This window comes from Schistocerca nitens, chromosome 2 (assembly GCF_023898315.1).
Source record: "Schistocerca nitens isolate TAMUIC-IGC-003100 chromosome 2, iqSchNite1.1, whole genome shotgun sequence".
Classification (NCBI taxonomy): Eukaryota; Metazoa; Arthropoda; class Insecta; order Orthoptera; family Acrididae; genus Schistocerca; species Schistocerca nitens.
In genome coordinates this window covers 18844955-18869613 of record NC_064615.1, presented here as the reverse complement: position 1 = coordinate 18869613, position 24659 = coordinate 18844955, and the positions used below count along the sequence as shown (strand labels likewise).

Here is a 24659-nt window from a genome sequence, read left to right as displayed (position 1 = left end):
CAACCGTCTCCATGAAGCTGGGCTACGGTCCCGCACACCGTTAGGCCGTCTTCCGCTCACGCCCCAACATCGTGCAGCCCGCCTCCAGTGGTGTCGCGACAGGCGTGAATGGAGGCACGAATGGAGACGTGTCGTCTTCAGCGATGAGAGTCGCATCTGCCTTGGTGCCAATGATGGTCGTATGCGTGTTTGGCGCCGTGCAGGTGAGCGCCACAGTCAGGACTGCATACGACCGAGGCACACAGGGCCAACACCCGCCATCATGGTGTGGGGAGCGATCTCCTACACTGGCCGTACACCACTGGTGATCGTCGAGGGGACACTGAATAGTGCACGGTACATCCAAACCGTCATCGAACCCATCGTTCTACCATTCCTAGACCGGCAAGGGAACTTGCTGTTCCAACAGGACAATGCACGTCCGCATGTATCCCGTGCCACCCAACGTGCTCTAGAAGGTGTAAGTCAACTACCCTGGCCAGCAAGATCTCCGGATCTGTCCCCCATTGAGCATGTTTGGGACTGGATGAAGCGTCGTCTCACGCGGTCTGCACGTCCAGCACGAACGCTGGTCCAACTGAGGCGCCAGGTGGAAATGGCATGGCAAGCCGTTCCACAGGACTACATCCAGCATCTGTACGATCGTCTCCATGGGAGAATAGCAGCCTGCATTGCTGCGAAAGGTGGATATACACTGTACTAGTGCCGACATTGTGCATGCTCTGTTGCCTGTGTCTATGTGCCTGTGGTTCTGTCAGTGTGATCATGTGATGTATCTGACCCCAGGAATGTGTCAATAAAGTTTCCCCTTCCTGGGACAATGAATTCACGGTGTTCTTATTTCAATTTCCAGGAGTGTATATAAAGTACAATCTAACTTCTGCACCATTTCAGTGCAGAAATGTGTTCATTGTAAATAAGTATTATAGTAGTTCTATTACATGTTTAGTACCTTATAAATAAAAAAAAACTTTTCTTTATTTTAAATTCAGTGCATTGGTGTTTGTATAATGATTCTTTCATATAGTTTTTCATTAACTGTGGAATCGTACATAAGCTTATTTGTTTGAGTTGTAAATATTTTTCATGTATTATTGTTTTTCTGACATGTTTTACATCCTGGAGGACCTCCTCACTACGGATAAACTGGAATGAAAGTTAATCTAATCTAATCTGATCTATGGATGTCATTGAGCGCCCGCATCGAGCAGTGCAGGTGGAGCAGCTGTTGGATGATATTCGACGAGTAGTCTGGCCTGCCCGTTCCCCCACCTTAAATTCCACGGGCGCGTGTCGGTATCATTGGGAAGACGTGTTGCAGTGCATCGACGTGCACGAACGACCATCCAACCGTTGTCAAGCGTGTTGGTGGAGCAGTGGAACACTGTATCTCAAGTACTTACCAGAAATCCTAAACAACTTGGCCACCAGTATGGGAGCATAGTGAAGAGCCGGCATTACTGGTAATCACGTACCCCATTAGAAACCGTTAACCGCCTTTCGTAATGTTCAGAACACCATCATAAATCACGGCGAGTTGCCTAAGAGCGTCATTTCTGTTCATATCATTACGGGTTTCTTTCAGTTACCCTCTGTACTGTAGCAGTTCTTTCTACGTACGACCCAAGTTTCATCGAGCTATGTTACTTGGCAGTGAAACATCATGAGAAAGTTTCTTTCGTTCTTATATTATGCACACCAGTGTATTTATTACTGCAGTAGCTGCAACAGCTATGGATGTGAGTCTTCGACTCTCATAGAGATCGACCGCACCGTATGTTTTACATCTCCAGCTGTACATCTACATACTGATACCTCTACGTCTATTCTTTGCAAACCACTGAGAAGTGCGTGGCAGAGAGTACTTCCAATTGTACCTATTAATAGCGCTTTTTCCTGTTCATACACGGAAGGGGTGAAGAATGATTGCTGAAACGCCTCTCTGCGTCCTATAATTAGTATGACCTTTCTTCATGGAATCACATGGGAGCGATTCATTGGCAGTAGCAGTATATTCAAAGATTTTTCGTTTGAAGCTGGTTCTTGAAACTTTGTGACTAGAACTTAAATTTTCAGATGATGATGTGTGTCTGTCTTCAAGCGTTTGGAAGTTCTGGTTTTCTCAGCATCACTTGTATACGTCCAATATCCCTTGTTATTCCGAAAGAGTTGCATGTACCTCATCAATATTGCAGGATAGGTTGCACAACTGTTTCACAAGTGATCTGCTGCTTGTTTTAGCTACTATCGAATAGGCGACGGCACAACCACTATCAATAACAAGCACTCCTCAATTCCTCACGATATATTGCACTAAAAAGAAAAAAAAAGGGTTGTGTTGCATTATCAGCCTGTGAGACCCTATGTGGGGTTATCCCTGGAAGACACCATCGTACAAGGTGTTTCAGAAATGGTTCACCCGATTTCGCTGAAATGTATCTTCTACATGAATCTAAATAGAAACTTGGGGTGAATTTTAACTTGTAATGCGACTAAAAACTTTTTATTTTCTAAAGAAGCTTTTGATCTTCTACGCCGGCCGGGGTGGCTGAGCGGTTCTAGGCGCTACAGTTTGGAACTGCGCGGCCGCTACGGTCGCAGGTTCGAATCCTGCCTCGGGCACAGATGTGCGTGATGTCCTTAGGTTAGTTAGGTTTAAGTAGTTCTGAGTTCTAGAGGACTGATGACCTCAGAAGTTAAGTCCCATAGTGCTCAGAGCCATTTGAACCATTTGATCTTCTACATACGTGCACTTCTAATTTTGAGGTACTCTTCACAATTACGTAACGGATCAAAGTTTTGTTTTGAATTTCAGACATCCAACGGATATATGACATATGACAAACATCGAGACTAGGATCATTTCGACTAGACGCACACTTGTAGTGAACGAGGAGTGCGCGAGCTAGCCCAGCAGCAGCAGAAAGAGCGCTAACAGCGTTCACATGAGCTAGCAGCTTATAGCCAACTCCAGGGTACGTTAAAATCCACCCAATGACTCTATCTTCATTTACGTAAAGATGAAAAGTATTGTATAGTTCGATTAAGGTTGTCGAAACGTACAGAAAACACCACGAAACAGTATACACTCCTTGTACGCAAGTCAGCATACCAGCTTCCATATGGCAATGGAAAACTGGAAATTCTCGTTTCCAAAAGTGTCGACAACCTGTGTCCAAATCACAAGACATTTTGAAGAAAGGACACTCATTTCTAATTTTCAAGATGGCACACTAACACACAGCAGTCACCTTTTAACGTCCGCTAAAACCACAGATTTTAATTAAGTACCTTCAAGAATAACATTGTAATTATTATTAATTAGGTGTGGGTGGATATCCTTTACCCAAATGTAACAAATGTATGAGGTGCCTCATGTTGGCAATAGCATTAGGGGTTTATTAATAACGTGGTTTCTGAAAACATTTGTGTTTTGGGAGAGAGTTCCACGAATATGATTTGCGAATTGGGGCGGCTTCATTAAAACAAAGACATTTATTGCTGCCACTTGTCGCCAACTTGTTCATAGTGATGGCAGGTATTATGGATGCTACTATGGCTCAGATCTGTTGTCTCAGATCTACCAGATCTACAAAGCTTGTTGTGTAAACAATGTCCTAGGCAAACCCACACGCATTGAAACCCAGTGGAGGCAGATCGTGAATCTTGGGGGACCAGGCAATGGTATCCCCGCCCCTTCCTTCGGAACGAAGGATCAGGAAACATCCCATGCAGAAATATGGTAACATCACCATGATACCATAATAGTAGGGGGACCGGGCTTCATTCTGTAGGAGAATGAGTCGGGAGGCATATGTGGAACCACGAAGTTCGCCAACGTGTCGGGATAGGTGCTGGCTGTCAGTGGCACACGTGCGCCAAGCGGCAGCGTTGTTCATGAAATGGTGAGGATCGCGTCTCTGTCGACTGCGTATTTAGCCAACAACTTAAAATGTCGAGTTCTTTCGTTATACGGATATGTTTGTCTCTAATTCTAGTCCAGACACCCTGTTGTTGCTCATCATTTTACTGTTGTCTATTGATCTGAGGATGGCTCATGTCGAACCCAAACCGGTCATTTTTAAAAATTAATTCAGTCAAGACGGATAATAAATCCTATCTACGAGGGTCAATCCAAAAGAAATGCACACTATTTTTTTAAATACATCTTTTATTCTACGTGTTTGAAAGTTTTAAAATGTGTAAATACGCCCTTTAGGAACAATATTATCATTTCTCCACATAATTTCCATCCCTCTCAACTGCCTTACGCCATCTTGGAATCAGCGCCTGTATACCCGCACGGTAAAATTCTGGACCAACCTGTTGGAGCCATTGTTTGGCAGCGTGCACAAGGAAGTCATCATCTTCAAACCTTGTTCCACGAAGAGAGTCTTTCAGTTTCCCAAACACATGATAGTCACATGGAGCCAGGTCAGGACTGTAAGGCAGGTGTTTCAGTGTTGTCCATCCGAGTTTTTTGATCGCTTCCATGGTTTCTTGACTGACATGTGGCTGTGCATTGTCGTGCAACAGCAAAACATCCTGCTTTTCATTATGTGGTCGAACACGACTCAGTCGAGCCTGAAGTTTCTTCAGTGTCGTCACATATGCATCAGAATTTATTGTGGTTCCACTTGGCATAATGTTCACAAGCAAGAGTCCTTCGGAATCGAAAAACACCATAGCCATAACTTTTCCAGCAGAAGGTGTGGTTTTGAATTTTTTTTTTTATTGGGTGAATTTGCATGATGCCACTCCATTGATTGCCTCTTCGTCTCTCGTGAAAAATGATGGAGTGATGTTTCATCACCTGCCACAATTCTTCCAAGAAATTCGTCTCCAACATTGTCGTACTGTTCTAAAAGTTCGCTGCATACCGATTTTCTTGTTTCTTTGTGAGCCACAGTCAACAGCCTGGGAACCCAAGTGGCACAAACCTTTTTTAACGCCAACACTTTCAGTATTCTGCTAACACTTCCTTCCCCTATTGCAACGTAGCGTGACAATTCGTTCAGTGTGATGCGTCTGTCAGCAGTCACCTTTTCGTTAACTGTCTGCACATTGTCTGGAGTGCGTGCAGTACGAGGCCTGCCGCTGCGAGGATAATCCTCAATATTGCCGTGCCCGCTATCATCACGTAACCTGCTTGCCCACCGACTAACTGTACTGCGGTCGACAGCAGCATCTCCATACACCTTTTTCAACATCTTGTGGATGTTTCCCACTGTCTCGTTTTCACAGCACAGGAATTCTATGACAGCACGTTGCTTCTGACAAACGACAAGTGTAGCAGCCATCTCTTGCCCAACGTAAAGTCCCGAGCGACTGGGAAAAAAGCGTAGGTGACGCCTGTATATGAGAAGGATAGAAGGACGGATCCTCAAAATTACAGACCAATATCCTTAACATCGGTTTGTTGCAGGATTCTCTAACATATTATCAGTTCGAATATAATGAATTTCCTTGAGACAAGTTGCTGTCCATGCATCAGCACTGTTTTAGAAAGCATAGCTCCTGCGAAACGCAACTCGCCCTTTTTTCACATGATATCTTGCGAACCATGGATGAAGGGTATCAGACGGATGCCATATTCCTTTACTTCCGGAAAGCGTTGGACTCGGTGTCCCACTGCAGACCCCTAACTAGGGTACGAGCATATGAGATTGGTTCCCAAGTATGTGAGTGGCTCGAATACTTCTTAAGTAATAGAACCCAGTACGTTGTCCTCGATGTTCATCGGAGGTGAGGGTATCATCTGGAGTGCCCCAGGGAAGAGTGGTAGGTCCGCTGTTGTTTCCTATCTACATAAATGATATTTTGGATAGGGTGGTTAGCAACGTGCGGCTGTTTGCTGATGATGCTGTGGTGTACGGGAAGGTGTCGTCGTTGAGTCACTGCAGGAGGAAACAAGATGACTTGGACAGGATTTGTGATTGGTGTAAAGAATGGCAGCTAACTCTAAATATAGATAAATATAAATTAATGCAGATGAATAGGAAAAAGAATCCCGTAATGTTTGAATACTTATAATGAAATTTAAAAAAAAACATACATACATAAATGAATTGATTATTAATTTGAAAATGTGGGGGGATGGAAATGTTACTTTAAATTGTTTTTCAAAAAATGGTTCAAATGGCTCTGAGCACTATGGGACTTAACATCTATGGTCATCAGTCCCCTAGAACTTAGAACTACTTAAACCTAACTAACCCAAGGACATCACACACAACACCCAGCCATCACGAGGCAGAGAAAATCCCTGACCCCACCGGGAATCGAACCCGGGAACCCGGGCGTGGGAAGCGAGAACGCTACCGCACGACCACGAGATGCGGGCTAAATCGTTTTTGTTATTTTTTCTTTCAGTACGAACTTTGTTGTAGAACCCCTTATTTACGTGTGGTAATAAAAATTCATTTAGACAGAATTAAGCACATTTAAAATTACGTGAACTTAGTCAACCCTCTCATGCTGATAAATTCATATTAACTGATTAAGAACATTTAGTTGAAAATTGCATAAATTAAATTTTTTACGTATTTCGGCCTTGGCACACATTTTTTAAATGCTGTGGTTTTTTAAAATATTTACTGAATTCTTTCCCGGCGTTAGCTATGGAACACAAGACTGTCTCTGTTAGCAGAAAATGGTTAAATATTGCCAAGCCGACCTGAACGTTTAATTATCATTGATAAAACACACTTCACTATACGTTTAAGTTATTTGCTTTAGAAATTGAAAGAACCAACAGATTGTTAAACTTCAACGTTAACTATCCGCCTATGAATGCACAAATGTGAAACCAGTAATAAATTCCGTCAGTCTCAGGATCGCTGTAAGAGAAAAATATTTTCGTAATTCACTGCTAATTTTATCTGCTCCCGATTTACGGGTTTGGTTAATTTATCTTAGCGGAACAATTTTTCAAATGTGCCGCCGCTCCAAATCGTTCGGTCGCGGCACAGCCCAGCAACACCAACGATAATCGCTAAAAATGCTGAAAATTCTTTAAAGAAATATTTTTGCGATATACTGCAAGGTCACTTGTCCTAGGATATATCACTCAGTTTTTTGAAATCATTTAGCACAACGTCACTTTTCATAATGTTCCCACTACCTACGTGTTACAAATCCATCTCCTACACTTGTTAGTGTTCATTTTCTCTCGTCAGTTTACGGGTATACATAATAAGTGTTCAATGTTTGTCAAAAATCGATTTCATTGACATGTTATGCAGTTTGTGTAAATATTTTGGAATATGTCAATAATGCTGTAGTTGGTGAGCGCTGCGGAATGATTGTTGAGCGGCGCTCGGCGCGGCGCGTCGGCTCCGTGTAGGTCACCGCCCCCGGTGTTGACAGCTACGGCGCGGAGAGGCGTGTGGCTGTCTGGTCTGCTACGGGCTGCTGCGGCCGCTGCATGGCTGAAGTAGCCGGATGCGCGTTGTATATCAGCTCGCCCGTGTGACATCTTCTGCAAGAAGCAAACATGCAGCAAGTTCACAAACAGTGTTCTATCCTTATGAGCATTTTTCCTGCCGTGGGAAAGAACGCACACAGTTATTGGCAGTTATTATTCAGGAGGCCTTCACTAGTCTGGTTTGCACAATGTTTCGTTGTCACAGTAACGCGTTTTATGGGCACACAATATTTTTTCACCATGTCATGACTTGTCATTAGTCACACGCAAGTTTTCACCTTAGAACAAAATGTATCTCTGTAGTCAATGCGCTTTCCTGGCGTCCCTTGACACACAAAGAGTTATAGTTTGACACTAGCTTGGTCGACCGACTGTTATCGACTCACTGTTAGTGTCGTGCTAGCTCCTTGTCACTTGCACACACGGCGATGATACAGTTTCTTATTGCTTCTTCAAAACAACCTCGTGACGTATTGCTGCAGGTTTAACAGTCACTGTCTGTCTCTGCCACACAATACTGCACTTTTGTTTAAGTTTTTTTTTACTTACAATGTCCGTTGTGCAATTTTTTTGTAACAGCACATGCGTAACTTCTTTGTTCGCTCTTTACCAAGGTGTGTGATAATTGCGTACATGGTAACAAATATTAAAATTTCGTATTAGTTTGCCCAAAAATCATCTATATTTATGTTCGAGTAGATTTTATTTGTGCATTCCAGCCGGATTCAGCCATATTATTCAATAACTCCTTTGAAATTATGTCTCACTTTATTTGCAAGGTCCTACGTAACTACAGTGTAGTCTCTGTAGGCTAAAATTGACTTGGACTGTATCGGGCTAGCTCTTTTAACTGATTGGACCTGCACATGCTTCAATTGAAGCTTCTTTGTGCGTAACTTTGCGTTACTTAAATTTGCAATAAGTTTGCCTCCCATGGTGCCCTCGGGTCACTACTGGGTGCATTACTCTCTTTGATAATACTGGTTGAAAATAAAGTTCTCATGGTTTCATATTATTAATATTATACTGGGTTCGAACCTGTCAATCTGACAGCTACACACACACGCGCGCACACACACACACACACACACACACACACACACACACACACTGTACCAAGAAATATTTCAAGTTTGACACACATATAGAATATCATGCAGTACACAAACTAATCACTACTAAAATGTTCCTCCTGACTGATCTCTGTCACAATTTAACACTGCAAATAATTGCACTAATCAGGTTATCTGTGCAGACATTTAGAGCATGTTTAAACTAACACTAATTAAAAAGAAGACATAACACAAATACTGATAAACAAAAGAGAAAGTCAATCGTATTCGTATAACTAAATACTTCTACACTAGTACATTATCTCTACAGATCACACATCATTAATGTTCATTCATTTTCAAAAGAATGGTGTAACTTTTTTACACATAACACATAGGACTATTAGTCATTTACTGTAGGAATATTTTCACTTCCTTACGCGGATACAGTCCCCGTACTCTTCCTGAGTGGGGATCTGCTAGGAGATAGCTACTATTTCCTTCTTGGACCAAGGAATGGAGTATGAGGCTCGACAGTAGGTTTTGTGAGACTTCACCTCGATTTTGTATTGATATCCCTTAACAATTCCTGGTCGTTCTGAAAATACATCTGCATAGTTAGATAATAACTGTACCAAATCCTGCTGTTGCATTGAGTTCAAATTTTCGGACTGTGATACTTTGTTCACAAGTGCGTCCACATTTGCTTTTAATTGTACGTCTGGATAATAGAGATTTTGTCCTAGAGAATGATTGTCTAAATGTAGTATCCACTGATTCCTACATTTTATGTTAATAGCATTACAATTAGGCACAGGTACCTCTTCAGATATGAGCATGGACAATTCTATCCTCCTATCCGTGTTCATCAAACTTATTTTCCCCGAGAAAGGTCGATTACTGCGTCCCTTTCTCTCAAGAAATCTACCCCCAAAATGCAGGCAACCTTTAAACCATTTATACGAGGAACGAGCACGCTATGGCTTCTCTACGATTGCTTGCACATCAATATTGTTAATTTTGATCTCTATTATCACTTGTACTTCGTCTTTGTGCTCCTTTATGCACGTGGGTGGTTCAGTTATTAATTCATGTCCCATCTGTACCCCGTCATTATACCTGAGGAATACAGATTCCCGATGTTTTGTTCTGTATCGGGCTGCTCTCACTCCAAACCTCAGCCGACGATGGAGAGCGTATCTCGGCTGAATCTAGTTTGTTGGATTATTACTGGTGGATGGGTGTGGCTGCTCTGTGTCGCTGACCTCCACTATGTGTAAGTTGTGTTGCGTCGGCCGCCACGGTTGCGCAATTGGCGCATTTTGTGGTGGCGGTCGGTTATTGTCATATCTTTCACTGTTTTGCCGGTCCGGACTGGGCCTCTGGTTCTGTGGCCAAGTTCGGTTTGCATCGTTATAGGTATTAGTGTTCCACGGACCCCTGGCATTTTTCCATCTACTATTGCTTGGTGGGCCTGTTTCATATCGGTCATCGAACCTCCTTTTCCGGACATTATTCACCGGCGGACTATTGCCGTTCCGGTCTCTACCTCTATTCCCGTTTTGTACATAATCTTGTCTCCTATTGTTACCTCCGCCGTTTCCATTATTTGGTGGAGGCGTGTTATTTCGACCATTTCTGTAACCGTTTCCGTTACTTCTAGCCTGTTCAGAGGCTGCCTTAACATCCTCCTGAATCAGGTCAATTGAGTCCAGAACAGACAAGAAATGTTCCATGTCGTTCTCCGGTAAGTGTATAAGTTTTTCCTTTACGTGTATCGGCAAGTGTGATTTCAAAAGTCTGATCAAGTCCCGGGATGAAATCTGCTCGTCCCAGTAACGGGTCTTATTAATGTATTTCTCAAAATATTTTCGCAAATTGCCTAATCGTGGAGAATACGGCTCTGGATTATATACCTCTTTCCGTAATCTCTCCTGAATACATGTTGACCAATATTTGGCCAAGAATGCCTTTTCAAATGGCTCATATGTGTCGCAACTGCCAGCCGCTTCGGTTGCCCATAATGCAGCATCTCCTTGTATGTAAGACATAACAAACTGTATTTTCTGTGTATGACTCCAAACGCCAGGCAAAATGTTTCTAAATCCCTTGATAAATACTACAGGGTGAACAGATTTCTTCTCCGTTGTAAAGATCTGAAACTGTCGGTTTTTAATCAGGCTTTCTTCAATCACTATTTTGGAGTGACATTTGTTTGTTTCGCTAAGATTGGTTGCCTGTTCTGTCTCGCAGTCGCAATTTCTCACTGTTGTATTTATATGCCTATCATTGTTGGACCTGGCAGGCGTGACACACGCCCGTGCGTCGTCGTGCAACAAGCTGTTTTCCAGCTCCGCAAGACGACGGTTTACATCCCGCTGCCACAGCGGAATGTCAGTGTACGCTGCCGCTTTTGGTTCTGCACTTCCGCACTGGAGCCCAAGTCTTTGGCCTCAATCGCGGCGTGGAATGTCAGTGTACGCTGCCGTTTTTAGGTCCTGCACTTCCGCACTGGAGCCCAAGTCTTTGGCCTCAATCGCGGCGTGCACCTTCTCGTCTATTTTTTTGTAAATTCGTTTTCAATTTTGTTCGGCCATTTTCTGCTCTATTGCTTGACTTGTGTCAATTTCTAATTTTTCCATCCTGTTAGCCAGTACACTAATTTCGTCTACGATACTGGCGTTAGCCACCTGGATATTATCTACTCTTTCGCTCAGTTCTTGCACCGCTTTGGGTATGGTTTCATAGTTTTGTCTCAAACTAACAATCTCACTTTGCATAGCTTCCAAAGATTGCATTAGCTACAAGTCTCTCTCATGCTGGCATCGATCACGGTCTGCTTGTTTAGCATCACGTTCTCTATTGCGTTCTGCTTGCATACGTGCAAATTCAGCTTGGAAATTGAGCATGCGCTCGAACATAACCCTTAATGATTGCACTTCTGACACCTCACCACTCTCTGGTCAGTGTCTAGTGCTTGTGGGTGGCACAGTATTTCTACTTTCAACTGAATCACTGGCTGGCAGTGGGAACATTTCTTGCCCTTCTGCCCCCAGATTCTCACATTGTACTTCCTGAACTACGCCACTAACATTACTTTGTGCCCCACTTTCTAACTCGGTATCACTGCTTGGTAACTTGTTCATTATCCATGTTTATATCTTTCTTACTACGCAATCTAACCATAGTCAACAAAAGAAACAAAATCTGAACTAAATATCCTAACACTCAGGTTTCACTGACATAGTCACACTAGAAATGGTCATTTGTTGAAACACACTTATTATATACTACGATGACTAACTACTCGAATGTCCTGTTATAAAAAAAAAAAAAAAAAAAAAAAAAAACACTAACAACAAGCACACCACTAATGATCCGAGAACACCGCACTGAGGCTACTTTACTACCCACAGGACAACTACACTGTAGCTTTACCTTTTGGTGATCTATCTTGGGTGCAGCTGCCCCTGGTATTGTGGTAGGTAATTAATTTTTTCAAATAATGAGCTCTCTTCTTCAGCTTGCCTCTGGGTGTATAGTGTTCTCATGCAAAAAATCATATACAGGTATTACCACACAATATTGGTTAGGCAATACATACAATACATGAAAAAATTATGAATTGTTCTCCAACAAAGTTCGATTACAATAATTCCCTAGTTATCTCATGGGTATTTCGTGGCCACTGCTTATTCGAGCCCCACGTTGGGCGCCAATTTAATGAAATTTTAAAAAACCATATATACATAAATGAATTGATTATTAATTTGAAAATGTGGGGGGATGGAAATGTTACTTTAAATTGTTTTTGTTATTTTTTTTCAGTACGAACTTTGTTGTAGAACCCCTTATTTACGTGTGATAATAAAAATTCATTTCGACAGCATTAAGCACATTTAAAATTACGTGAACTTAGTCAACCCTCTCATGCTGATAAATTCATATTAACTGATTAAGAACATTTAGTTGAAAATTGTATAAATTAAATTTTTTACGTATTTCGGCCTTGGCACACATTTTCTAAATGCAGTGGTTTTTTTTAAATATTTACTGAATTCTTTCCCGGCGTTAGCTATGGAACACAAGACTGTCTCTGTTAGCAGAAAATGGTTAAATGTTGCCAAGCCGACCTGAACGTTTAATTATCATTGATAAAACACACTTCACTATACGTTTAAGTTATTTGCTTTAGAAATTGAAAGAACCAACAGATTGTTAAACTTCAACGTTAACTATCCGCCTATGAATGCACAAATGTGAAACCAGTAATAAATTCCGTCAGTCTCAGGATCGCTGTAAGAGAAAAATATTTTCGTAATTCACTGCTAATTTTATCTGCTCCCGATTTACGGGTTTGGTTAATTTATCTTAGCGGAACAATTTTTCAAATGTGCCGCCGCTGCAAATCGTTCGGTCTCGACACAGCCCAGCAACACCAGCGGTAATTGCTAAAAATGCTGAAAATTCTTTAAAGAAATATTATAGATGACATGGGCAAGCTAATTTACATTAGTAATACACAATTTTGATAAATTATAATGTATTTAGGCTACAACAATAATTCAACTTACATTAGTTTGTAATTTCTCCTCTAATGGCGGCTAAATCTGGATTCAGACAAAAGAAGTCTACTCATTCATAAAATGCTACGTCATAGGTTCCTCTCTCTCTCAGCTCTCGAGGAAGACGACAAAGAATGCACACTATGTATTCCTATTTATGCCACTGAACCGTTAATGTCTCTTTGCAATCTGCGGCTGTATTTTACATTTTTCTTATCGCAGATATTGACATATTTCGAAATTACATTATGAGTATAGAAATATTACAATCATAAATACATCGAGAATATTATTACAGAAAATATTACAATAATAACGAATGTCCTTTGTACAAAATTAAATAATATTTTTTTTGTTAAACAATTACAGTACATACGAACTGCTTCATAGTGTGTGTGCTGCCAGCGAACGTTACATACTCCATTAGTAGTGTAGCGCTTGACACAGTCACGTCGATTAAATATTTGGGCGTAACACTGCAGAGCGATATGAAGTGGGACAAGCATGTAATGGCAGTTGTGGGGAAGGCGTATAGTCGTCTTGAGTGGTACTTAAGTAAATAAATTAGTGAAATCAAAGTGAACTAGAAATTAGAATATAGATGAAAAACTTGGTTTAGTTTAGAGAGTTACATACTCGCAAACAGCGGGCCGAAACAGCAGAACAGAAGAGACAATGACCCTGAAGTCAGCAAATTCCACATAAGCGGGCGCTGTCGATTCAGCCGTCAGGGCATCGCCCGAACGGCTCACGTGTTTCTCAGTTGTCGTATGTGAGCAAAGGCCCTCGCCTACATCCCAAGAGCCAATGACCGACGTTAAGAAGATTCTTCGAGAAGCTATTCAACGTGACAGACGAGGCGATGACCGTGAAGTCGTTCACCTCCAGTAAACTGAAGTGAATAAATACGCGAGACGCAGTGGGCCAGACGGAGGAAGTCAGATGAAGACGGAGACGGAGGCGGAGACAAAGACGAAGACGAGAGACGAAGGAAGAAAAGAAGAGTAGCAGTAGTTTTCAGTCAGTTTAGGTGCTGAAGAGCGTCATGCAAGAAGAGTCTGCATCATGCACAGACGAACCAAGTCCGCCGCTGTAATGGAGTAGCAAGCAGCCGCCGTAGCGCCAGAAGACAGAAGTTAAAAGGTATTTGAAGTCTGATTTTTACGTACCCGGGTGACTCGTGAGGACGGGAAGGAGACGGCCTCACATCAGTAGTCACCTGTGAGCTGGGATGAAGACCTGACAGCCGAAGACTGGCAAGCGGGAGTCCGTGGTTCGAGTCCGGGACACTGGCCTTCCCCCGCCGCGCCGCTCCGCTGGTCGACGCACAACACACGCGGCCGCATAGAGAAGAGAAACACTGGGACGCCACTCCCAAGGTATCATCCGACGCACGATTTCGCTTGCAATAATTAAACGGGCCACCTCGCGCTGCGCTTCTCCAGTCAACTGAGCGAGACAGCGACACGAGATACACACCGCTACGCGTAATCAGACGCCGCCGCCGCCGCCGCCGCCGCCGCTGCCGCAGCAGAAGACTTCACAAACGACACAGCTGCCGCTCTCCGAACCAGAACATCCCGTAAGATACAGTTGTACAAATCTTCAATAAAAGTTATCTTATGTAAAAATGATGTTTCATTCGACCTCATACCCGAGCCAAGGAAGAACCCACCCTGCCCACATGTTGTTAAGAGAGAAACGTTAAATTATGTAATATTTTCACCCTGACAGAATGCTTTAGAATGCCCATCCTGACAATTGACAGCATCAAAAGAGAAAACCCAGTTACATTTAGTGACAGAAGTGTCACATTTAGTAACACAACTGTTACATTTGGTATCAGAAGCCGTTAAAGTTGTTACATTTGGTGTCAGAGGAAAAACCCTTGGCTCAATATGAGGTGTGAGTGACAGTCACTAAAGGTCCACAGTTAGTATTGTTTAATGTATGAAAGGATAGAGGTGCGCATAGCAGTCGTAATATTTTCTTTATTTAGAAGTGTATTTTCTCTCATGATCTTAAGAATTTGTCGAAAATATTTAAACATCTTTTGAATTCAGTGTGGTAATATTGTGTAACTACTAGCTGGTAAAATGATGACACGAAATCGTACAAAGTCAGAGTCAGCACCACAAGCGGTTTCTACTGAGGAAGCTATTCAGAGCTTAGTTAATCAAATAGCACAGCTTAAAAACGATAATAATGCATTATTTAAACAGTTGAGTGACGTTAGGCAAACCAGTTCAATCCCTCCCACCTTAAATTCCTCAGCAGCAGCCTTAGTAACTCCTTTTTCAGGTAAACCTGGCGAAGACATAACAGCCTTTTTTGATGATTTAGTAGCAGCTGCAAAGTTAGGATCATGGTCAGATGAACAGCTCTTACAAATGACAAAGTTACGATTGACAGGAGAGGCTAAAGCACACGTCTTATACCATGAAGAATTACGGAATGCTCCAACATTTGAGGAATTAAAGAAAGGATTGCTTAAACGTTTTCAAAAACAGAACAGCTGTAGATTTTATAGGGAACAGTTAAACACTATCACTCAGAGGCAAAACGAGTCGTTAGAAAGCTTTGTAGATAGGATTAGAAAAGTTAATATTAACACCTATCAGTTGACAACTAGTGATGAAGCAAATAAAGTTATTTTACAAGAGGCAGAAAATAGAGCTCTGGATACATTTTTACGTGGGTTGCCTCCTGAAACGTCCCGTCGTGTCAGGGCAGAGTTTCCTAAAAATTTAGCAGAAGCTGTATCTGTGGCGACAGCTTTCGAAGAAATAGACATTGCCACCAGATACAAGGAGAAGCGAAATGTATTTTCAGCAGGAGTACGATGTTTTAGGTGCGATCGACAGGGCCATATAGCAAAAAATTGCAGACAACCTAAATGCACTAATTGTCAAAGAATAGGTCACACATTCAAGGAATGCAGGTCTAAGAAAGTTTTTGGAAATAGAAATCAGTTAAACTCAAACGGGAATGCCGGAGCCGCCGCCAGGCGTTCCCAATAAAATTTCATGCCATTAAGGCGAATGTGAAGGCGGAATGCTGGTTATCTGCTACCATACAGGATAAGGAGGCAAGGATACTAGTGGATACAGGTGCAAACGTATCAATAGTAAGTAATGAATGTATTGGAGAAAAGAAATATGACCCTCCAAGGTATAGATTGAGTGGAGTAGGAGGAGGTACAGTGAAGTCATTAGGATGTACATCACTGATTTTCTATATTCACGGTGTACAATTTAAGGAAGATGTAGAAGTGGTAACAAAAGTAACTGACGGGTACGACGCGATCCTAGGACTGGATTTCCTGAATAAACATCACGCTAAAATCGACCTCAGACAGCAAACTGTCGAACTTAGCGGAATAGTGTTTCAGCTAGGTGACACCGCTGCAAAGGGCCCTCTGCCGCAAGATTTCCCTAACCGGAAGGCGAAATCAACTATACTGCGTGCAACGTCCTTGAAGGTTGATTCGCGGGATCAGATACCATCTGGCTCAGGAAAACTTTTCTGGATGACCGTTGACTCCGAAGTACCTACAGATACAGTGTGTCTAATAGAGCCTTTAGAGGAAAATGAGGAATTAGATGTATCACATTGTTTTGTACGAAGGAGTGTTGTACGGGTTCAAGACGTTGAAGGAGAAAGAAAAGTACCGGTACATATTGACAATTTCGGAGTGGAGGACAAAGAGTTGCATAAGGGAATATTAGTAGCTACAGTCAGTACTTTTGAAGAAGAAGATTTCATTTGGTCAGATATTAACGATGGTCAGAAACCAGACGCCTATAAAACCGCATTACGCCAGAAGATTGAGCATTTGCAAGGAAAGGATAGAGACACGATAGAAGCAGTTTTAGTTGAGTTTCAAGATTTATTTAATGCAGAAGGTCCACTGCCAGCAACAAATATCACACAGCATAGGATCCCAACAGGAAATAGCCCCCCAGTTTATAGGAAGCCTTATAGAGTTGCGCATCACTTACAGCCAGTACTGGATGAATTCATAGAACAGCATCTAAAAGATGGAATTATAGAATATTCTGATTCTCCTTATAATTCAAATATCGTAATTATTCCAAAGAAGTCTCCCGACGGTACGAAACGATATAGATTCTGTTGTGACTACAGACACCTTAACAAACAAACTATCTCAGATGTTTATCCTCTTCCAAACATTACCGATATCATTGACAGTTTGGGTAACAGTAAATACTTTTCAACAATCGATCTACGTAGCGGATATCATCAATTGGAAGTTGCACCTGAAGATAGGCATAAAACAGCATTTTCTACCCCTGGAGGCCACTGGCAATTTAAAAGAATGCCTTTCGGTTTGAAAAATGCACCAGCAACTTTTCAAAGACTACTCGATGGAGTATTGCGAGGACTCAAAACTCAGCAATGTTGTGTATACCTAGACGACATTATTGTATTCTCCAAAGACATTAATGAACATGCTGTGCGTCTGCGTAATGTTTTTCAGAGACTTAGAAAAGCTAAATTAACATTAAACATGGAAAAATGTAGTTTTGCATTGACAGAGGTTACATACCTTGGGCATGTCATTAGTGAAAAAGGAATTAAAACAGATCCTCGATTAATTTCGGCAGTTAAGGACTTCCCAACACCACAACGCGTTAAGGAAGTACAAAGTTTCATTGGTCTCGCATCGTACTACCGGAAATATGTTCAAAATTTCGCTGAAATTGCCCGACCCTTAACCCAATTATTGAAAAAGGGTGCAAAGTTTCATTGGTCTGAAGATTGTGAATCAGCATTTCAAACCCTTAAAGATAAGTTAACACACAGTCCAGTATTAGCCTACCCAGATTATAATAAAGAATTTATTTTATCCTGTGACGCAAGTGGTCATTCAGTAGGAGTTGTTTTGAGTCAGAATATTAATGGCGCGGAACACCCCATAGCCTACGCTTCGAGACAACTAACAACGGCAGAAAGAAATTATTCCACAACGGAGAAAGAATTGTTAAGTGTTATTTATGGTATCAAATACTTTAAATGCTATTTGTATGGTAGGAAATTCAAGGTCATTACAGACCACGCAGCTTTAAAATGGTTGCTTGGATTAAAGGATCCATCTAGTCGTCTCACGCGTTGGGCCCTATGTCTTTCCGAAATGGATTTCGAAGTTATCCATAAACCAGGCAAAAAACACACAAATGCAGATTGTCTAAGTCGGAAAATAGCACTTTTGGAAGCAACAGGCCGAGATACTGAGGACTGGAGAAAGGCACAAGATGAGGATACAGAATGCAAAAAATACGCAACTCAAAAACAATTTTGCTTTGAAGATGGTGTATTACGCCGTAAAACAAAACTTGGACCGCGAATTGTTGTTCCCCTACACCTTAGACAAGAAATAATGGCAGAGGCCCACGATCATATCCTTGCAGGACACGGTGGACAGCGGACAACCGAAAGACGTGTAGCAGAGCGATTTTGGTGGCAAACCAGAAAGCAGGATGTTGCGCAGTACGTTCGTAATTGCATTGCGTGCGCACAACGAGCTGAACTTTCTCGTTCAAAAATACCCTTACAGAGGCTCCCTGAGGCTTCATGTCCATATCAAATCTGCGGAGTGGATCTCTACGGGCCATTTCATAAAACACCGGCTGGTAATAAGTATGTCCTTACAATTATAGATCACTTTTCACGCTATCTAGCTATGGTGAGTCTCCCAGATCAGCAAGCAAATACAGTTGCCCAAGCTTTAGTTAACAACTGGATACTTAAATTTGGCGTACCTGAAGCTATTATCACAGATCAGGGATCTAATTTTATGTCTGAACTAATGAAACAGCTTTGCCACTTACTAAAAATACGCAAATTACGCACAACTCCGTTACACCCTCAGTGCAACGGGCGCACAGAAAGAGTTCATCGGACAATTGGCAAGATGCTTAGTTATTATATTAACGAACAACATTCTAATTGGGATACGTATTTACCAATAATCGTGTCGGTATACAACGCCAAAACGCATGAAGCAACTGGCATGTCACCTTATGAAGTGGTCTATGGCAGAAAAATGCCGTCCCCTTTTGATGTAATCAGGCAGAAAAACGGAAAAGTCGGAGAAACAGTAAGAGATTTCAGTCGAATGATGAAGGATGTATGGAAAAAGGTTCAAAAATCTAATACAAAGGCTTTGGAACGACAGGAAAGATTAGGTAATACCCAAGCTAAATATCCAAATTACAAAATCGGTCAGTGGGTTATGCTTTCGACTCCTTACATTGCTAAAGGAAAAACGAAGAAATTTGTAACAAACTACAGAGGTCCTTATCAAATTATTGAGATCACGTCACCAGTCAACGTTAAATTGCAACTGCCCACCAGAACTACCATTGTCCATGCAAGTCGTTTAAAACCTTTCAAGGGCGCTCCAGATGTAATTCCTTCAGAAATAGTACCTGCTTTTCCGAAGGGTGGAGGAAGTACCCGAAAAGGAAAAAGAGTGGCCACGCCAGCACAACATACAGACATGGCACCATACAATCTTCGACCAAGAGTACGAATGTCCTAGTTGAATCTTAGTAGACTGTAATATACATATGTAAATAATTAATAAATGATAAGGGTTTATTTTTTAAGAAAGAAAAGTTGAACGTAGAGACATGTAGATCTTGTAGTTAACAATGTATTCATTCTTTTCTTTGTTTTTGTTTTTACTAGGTTGGTAAGATCATAACCATGTTGTTTGCTTTCTTCAGAAAACGCCATGCAAGCATTTCCTACACAAAACCTGTCCTACCTCAATGACTCCCTTGACAGTTCCCTTCTGAAGTCATTAGATATGTTCATAAACTCACAGCAAGGCAAAATTGATGCCAATGTTATGATGCAACATGTTTTAAAATTAAAAGGTGAACACAAAACTAAAATTATAATGCTAGGAACGGGTATATCTGGAACCTTTGTGTTGGTGTTTCTACTTTGTACAGTTTTCTTTTATCTAAGACGAAAAATAAGCCAAATCATAATATACCACTTCATCAAATCCCTGTTAACTGGATACCACATTCTTAACTGGTGTACTTCAGTGTTTACTTTTGAGCATTAGTGTATTAATTTTGTTTATTGTACTTCATTCTTTATTAAACAGTCTTATGTTAAAGTAAACAATACTGTAGAATAAATATTCTTGCATTCATATAGGGTTGATTAAACAGGTGTTGCTATGTTACTTTCTAAGTGAATAATCTATTTTTGTTCATTCATTGTCATAAAGATTTGTTACACTTATTACAACCATTTATGTGTGAACTATGTGATTTATGAGCGTACAGTGCTTTTGTAAAGTGATAGTATTTTCCACATACTTAATGTGAAGCGTGTGTAATTTTCTAAGTCGAGAGTTTTCATTGTTTATGTTAGTGCTTTTGCCGTGTGAAGAGTGGAGGAATGTTGAGTGGTAAATTCGAGGGCGAATTTCTCCGAAGGGTGGAGGAATGTTGAGTGGTACTTAAGTAAATAAATTAGTGAAATCAAAGTGAACTAGAAATTAGAATATAGATGAAAAACTTGGTTTAGTTTAGAGAGTTACATACTCGCAAACAGCGGGCCGAAACAGCAGAACAGAAGAGACAATGACCCTGAAGTCAGCAAATTCCACATAAGCGGGCGCTGTCGATTCAGCCGTCAGGGCATCGCCCGAACGGCTCACGTGTTTCTCAGTTGTCGTATGTGAGCAAAGGCCCTCGCCTACATCCCAAGAGCCAATGACCGACGTTAAGAAGATTCTTCGAGAAGCTATTCAACGTGACAGACGAGGCGATGACCGTGAAGTCGTTCACCTCCAGTAAACTGAAGTGAATAAATACGCGAGACGCAGTGGGCCAGACGGAGGAAGTCAGATGAAGACGGAGACGGAGGCGGAGACAAAGACGAAGACGAGAGACGAAGGAAGAAAAGAAGAGTAGCAGTAGTTTTCAGTCAGTTTAGGTGCTGAAGAGCGTCATGCAAGAAGAGTCTGCATCATGCACAGACGAACCAAGTCCGCCGCTGTAATGGAGTAGCAAGCAGCCGCCGTAGCGCCAGAAGACAGAAGTTAAAAGGTATTTGAAGTCTGATTTTTACGTACCCGGGTGACTCGTGAGGATGGGAAGGAGACGGCCTCACATCAGTAGTCACCTGTGAGCTGGGATGAAGACCTGACAGCCGAAGACTGGCAAGCGGGAGTCCGTGGTTCGAGTCCGGGACACTGGCCTTCCCCCGCCGCGCCGCTCCGCTGGTCGACGCACAACACACGCGGCCGCATAGAGAAGAGAAACACTGGGACGCCACTCCCAAGGTATCATCCGACGCACGATTTCGCTTGCAATAATTAAACGGGCCACCTCGCGCTGCGCTTCTCCAGTCAACTGAGCGAGACAGCGACACGAGATACACACCGCTACGCGTAATCAGACGCCGCCGCCGCCGCCGCCGCCGCCGCTGCCGCAGCAGAAGACTTCACAAACGACACAGCTGCCGCTCTCCGAACCAGAACATCCCGTAAGATACAGTTGTACAAATCTTCAATAAAAGTTATCTTATGTAAAAATGATGTTTCATTCGACCTCATACCCGAGCCAAGGAAGAACCCACCCTGCCCACATGTTGTTAAGAGAGAAACGTTAAATTATGTAATATTTTCACCCTGACAGAATGCTTTAGAATGCCCATCCTGACAATTGACAGCATCAAAAGAGAAAACCCAGTTACATTTAGTGACAGAAGTGTCACATTTAGTAACACAACTGTTACATTTGGTATCAGAAGCCGTTGTAGTTGTTACAATTGGTAGAATTTTGTAAAGATGTGGTTCTTCTCTAAAGGAAACCGCTTATAAAACACTAATGCAGCCTATTCTTGAGTACTGCTCGAGCATTTGGGATCCCTATCAGGTCGAATTGAGGGAGGACGTAGAAGCAATTCAGAGGCGGGCTGCTAGATTTGTTAGTGGTAGGTTTGGTCATCACGCGAGTGTTACGGAAATGCTTCAGGAACTCGGGTGAGAGTCTCTAGAGGGGAGGAGGCCTTCTTGTCGTGAATCGCTACTGAGGAAATTTAGAGAACCAGCATTTGAGGCTGACTGCAGTACAATTTTACTGCCGCCAAATTACATTTCGCAGAAAGATCACAAAGATAAGACTAGGGCTCGTACACAGGCATGTAGGCAGTCATTTTTCCCTCGTTCTGTTTGGGAGTGGAACAGGGAGAGAAGATGCTAGTTGTGGTACGAGGTACCCTCCGCCACGCACCGTATGGTGGATTGCGGAGTATGTATGTAGATGTATATGTAGAAGACATGTTGTGACGGCGTCACTCACGGGAACATGTTGAACTAAGTTTGAAGACAAGCGGGAAGGATGTATCTACACAGCGTAAAACTTTCACAAATCCAGAACGAAAACTGTATTTTTACGAAAATAGTGTACATTCTTTTGGAGTGACCCTCGTATACTGGCGTCACTAGGTTCTGCATGGGGTTGTTTAAAACTGTTATGATAGAACAATCTGTTTCTCGGGTAATATCGACCCCAAGATTGTTGTTGTTGTTGTTGTTGTGGCCTTCAGTCCTGAGACTGGTTTGATGCAGCTCTCCATGCTACTGTATCCTGTGCAAGCTTCTTCATATCCCAGTACTTACTGCAACCTACATCCCTCTGAATCTGCTTAGTTTATTCATTTCTTGGTCTCCCTCTCTGATTTTTACCCTCCACGCTACCCTCCAATGCTAAATTTGTGATCTCCAGATGCCTCAGAACATGCCCTACCAACTGGTCCCTTCTTCTTGCCAAGTTCTGCCACAAACTCCTCTTCTCTCCAATTATATTCAATACCTCCTCGCCCGCATCTCGTGGTCGTGCGGTAGCGTTCTCGCTTCCCACGCCCGGGTTCCCGGGTTCGATTCCCGGCGGGGTCAGGGATTTTCTCTGCCTCGTGATGGCTGGGTGTTGTGTGCTGTCTTTAGGTTAGTTAGGTTTAAGTAGTTCTAAGTTCTAGGGGACTGATGACCGTAGCAGTTAAGTCCCATAGTGCTCAGAGCCAATACCGCCTCATTAGTTACGTGATCTACCCATCTAATCTTGAGCATTCTTCTATAGCACCACATTTCGAAAGCTTCTATTGTCTTCTTGTCCAAACTATTTGTCGTCCACGTTTCACTTCCATACATGACTACACTCCATACAAATACTTTCAGAAACGACTTCCTGAGACTTAAATCTATACTCGATGTTAACAAATTTCTCTTCTTCAGAAACGCTTTCCTTTCCATTGCCAGTCTACATTTTATATCCTCTCTACTTCGAGCATCGTCAGTTGTTTTGCTCCCCAAATAGCAAAATTCCTTTACTACTTGAAGTGTCTCATTTCCTAATCTAATTCCCTCAGCATCACCCGACTTAATTCGACTACATTCCATGATCCTCGTTTTGCTTTTGTTGACGTTCATCTTATATTCTCCTTTCAAGACCCCAAGATTAGGGCAGGGTTAAGAGAAGCGGCGGCGACGCGCGGACGGCAGCTGAGACAGCAGTGCGGCAGAAGAGGCGGGCCGGCGTCACGCAGACGCTGCGTGCCTGCCGCAGGTACGGACTGGCGAGGCCAGGCCTCGGGGATCGATGCACACAGCTGCGAAATCCATATCGGAATGGCGCGGAGTGGCGCGGCTCGGTGTGGCGCGGGAGGCGATCGGTGGTGCAGCGGGAGGCGGCGCGGCGGCGGCGGCGGCGCGCGTCTGGCGCTCCCAGGGCGGTGGAGGCGGCGGCGGCGGCGGGGGCGGACGCATTCCTTGCGGGCCGCGCCCGGCCGCTACCTGCCGACACCGCGTGCCGACACACCGCCGCCGCCGCCGCCGCCACCGTCCAGAGATATCTCCCGCTGCCGCAGCCTCCTGCCTCCGTCCTGGAGCACTCGTCCCGAAGGGCTTCAGAACCACGGCGAGGCAGGTTACCACGCAAGGATTTGGCAGGCTTGCCGACAGCCGGCTTACTGCGATTTCTTGTTGTTGTCTATGGAACATTTTCTGTCCCCTTTTCGTCTCTTGCGGCAACGGCCTTGCCGCAGTGGATAAACCGGTTCTTGTGAAATCACCGAAGTTAAGCGCTGTTGGGCGTGGCCGGCACCAGGAGGGGTGACCATCCAGCCGCCATACGCTGTTGCTATTTTTCGGGGTGCACTCAGCCTCGTGATGCCAATTGAGGAGCTACTCGACCGAACAGTAGCGGCTTCGGTCAAGAATACCATCATAACGACCGGGAGAGCGGTGTGCTGACCCCACCGCCCTCCTATCCGCATCCTCCGCTGAGGATGACACGGCGGTCGGATGGTCCCGGTAGGCCACTCGTGGCCTGAAGACGGACTGCTTTTCGACTCTTACTGTGAATGACTTCTTCAGAAGCTAGACAAATACACTGAAAGGAAAAAAAAGAAAAGAAAAACATTGTCCAGGACTGTATTCAGTGGCACTTGGCACTAATACGTGCATACTGAGGGCTTCTCACGGTCACCAGATAGCGCTCGGTAGGTCTACTGTACACCCTCTGTTTCTGACTTCGCATGCCGTACCTGTTCTCAGTTTAGAGATGA

General features: G+C 43.0%; 1 protein-coding gene across 1 annotated transcript in view; it reads right to left on the bottom strand.

Moving 5' to 3' along the window:
* Positions 1-7368: 7368 nt before the first annotated feature.
* Positions 7369-24659, bottom strand: part of LOC126237547 (proline-rich protein 2-like) — a 125265-nt gene continuing 107974 nt past the window's right edge. Inside the window, exon 3 of the mRNA XM_049947733.1 lies at positions 7369-7480. Within this exon, the coding sequence (XP_049803690.1) occupies positions 7369-7480 (112 nt within the window). The remainder of the gene's footprint in view (positions 7481-24659) is intronic.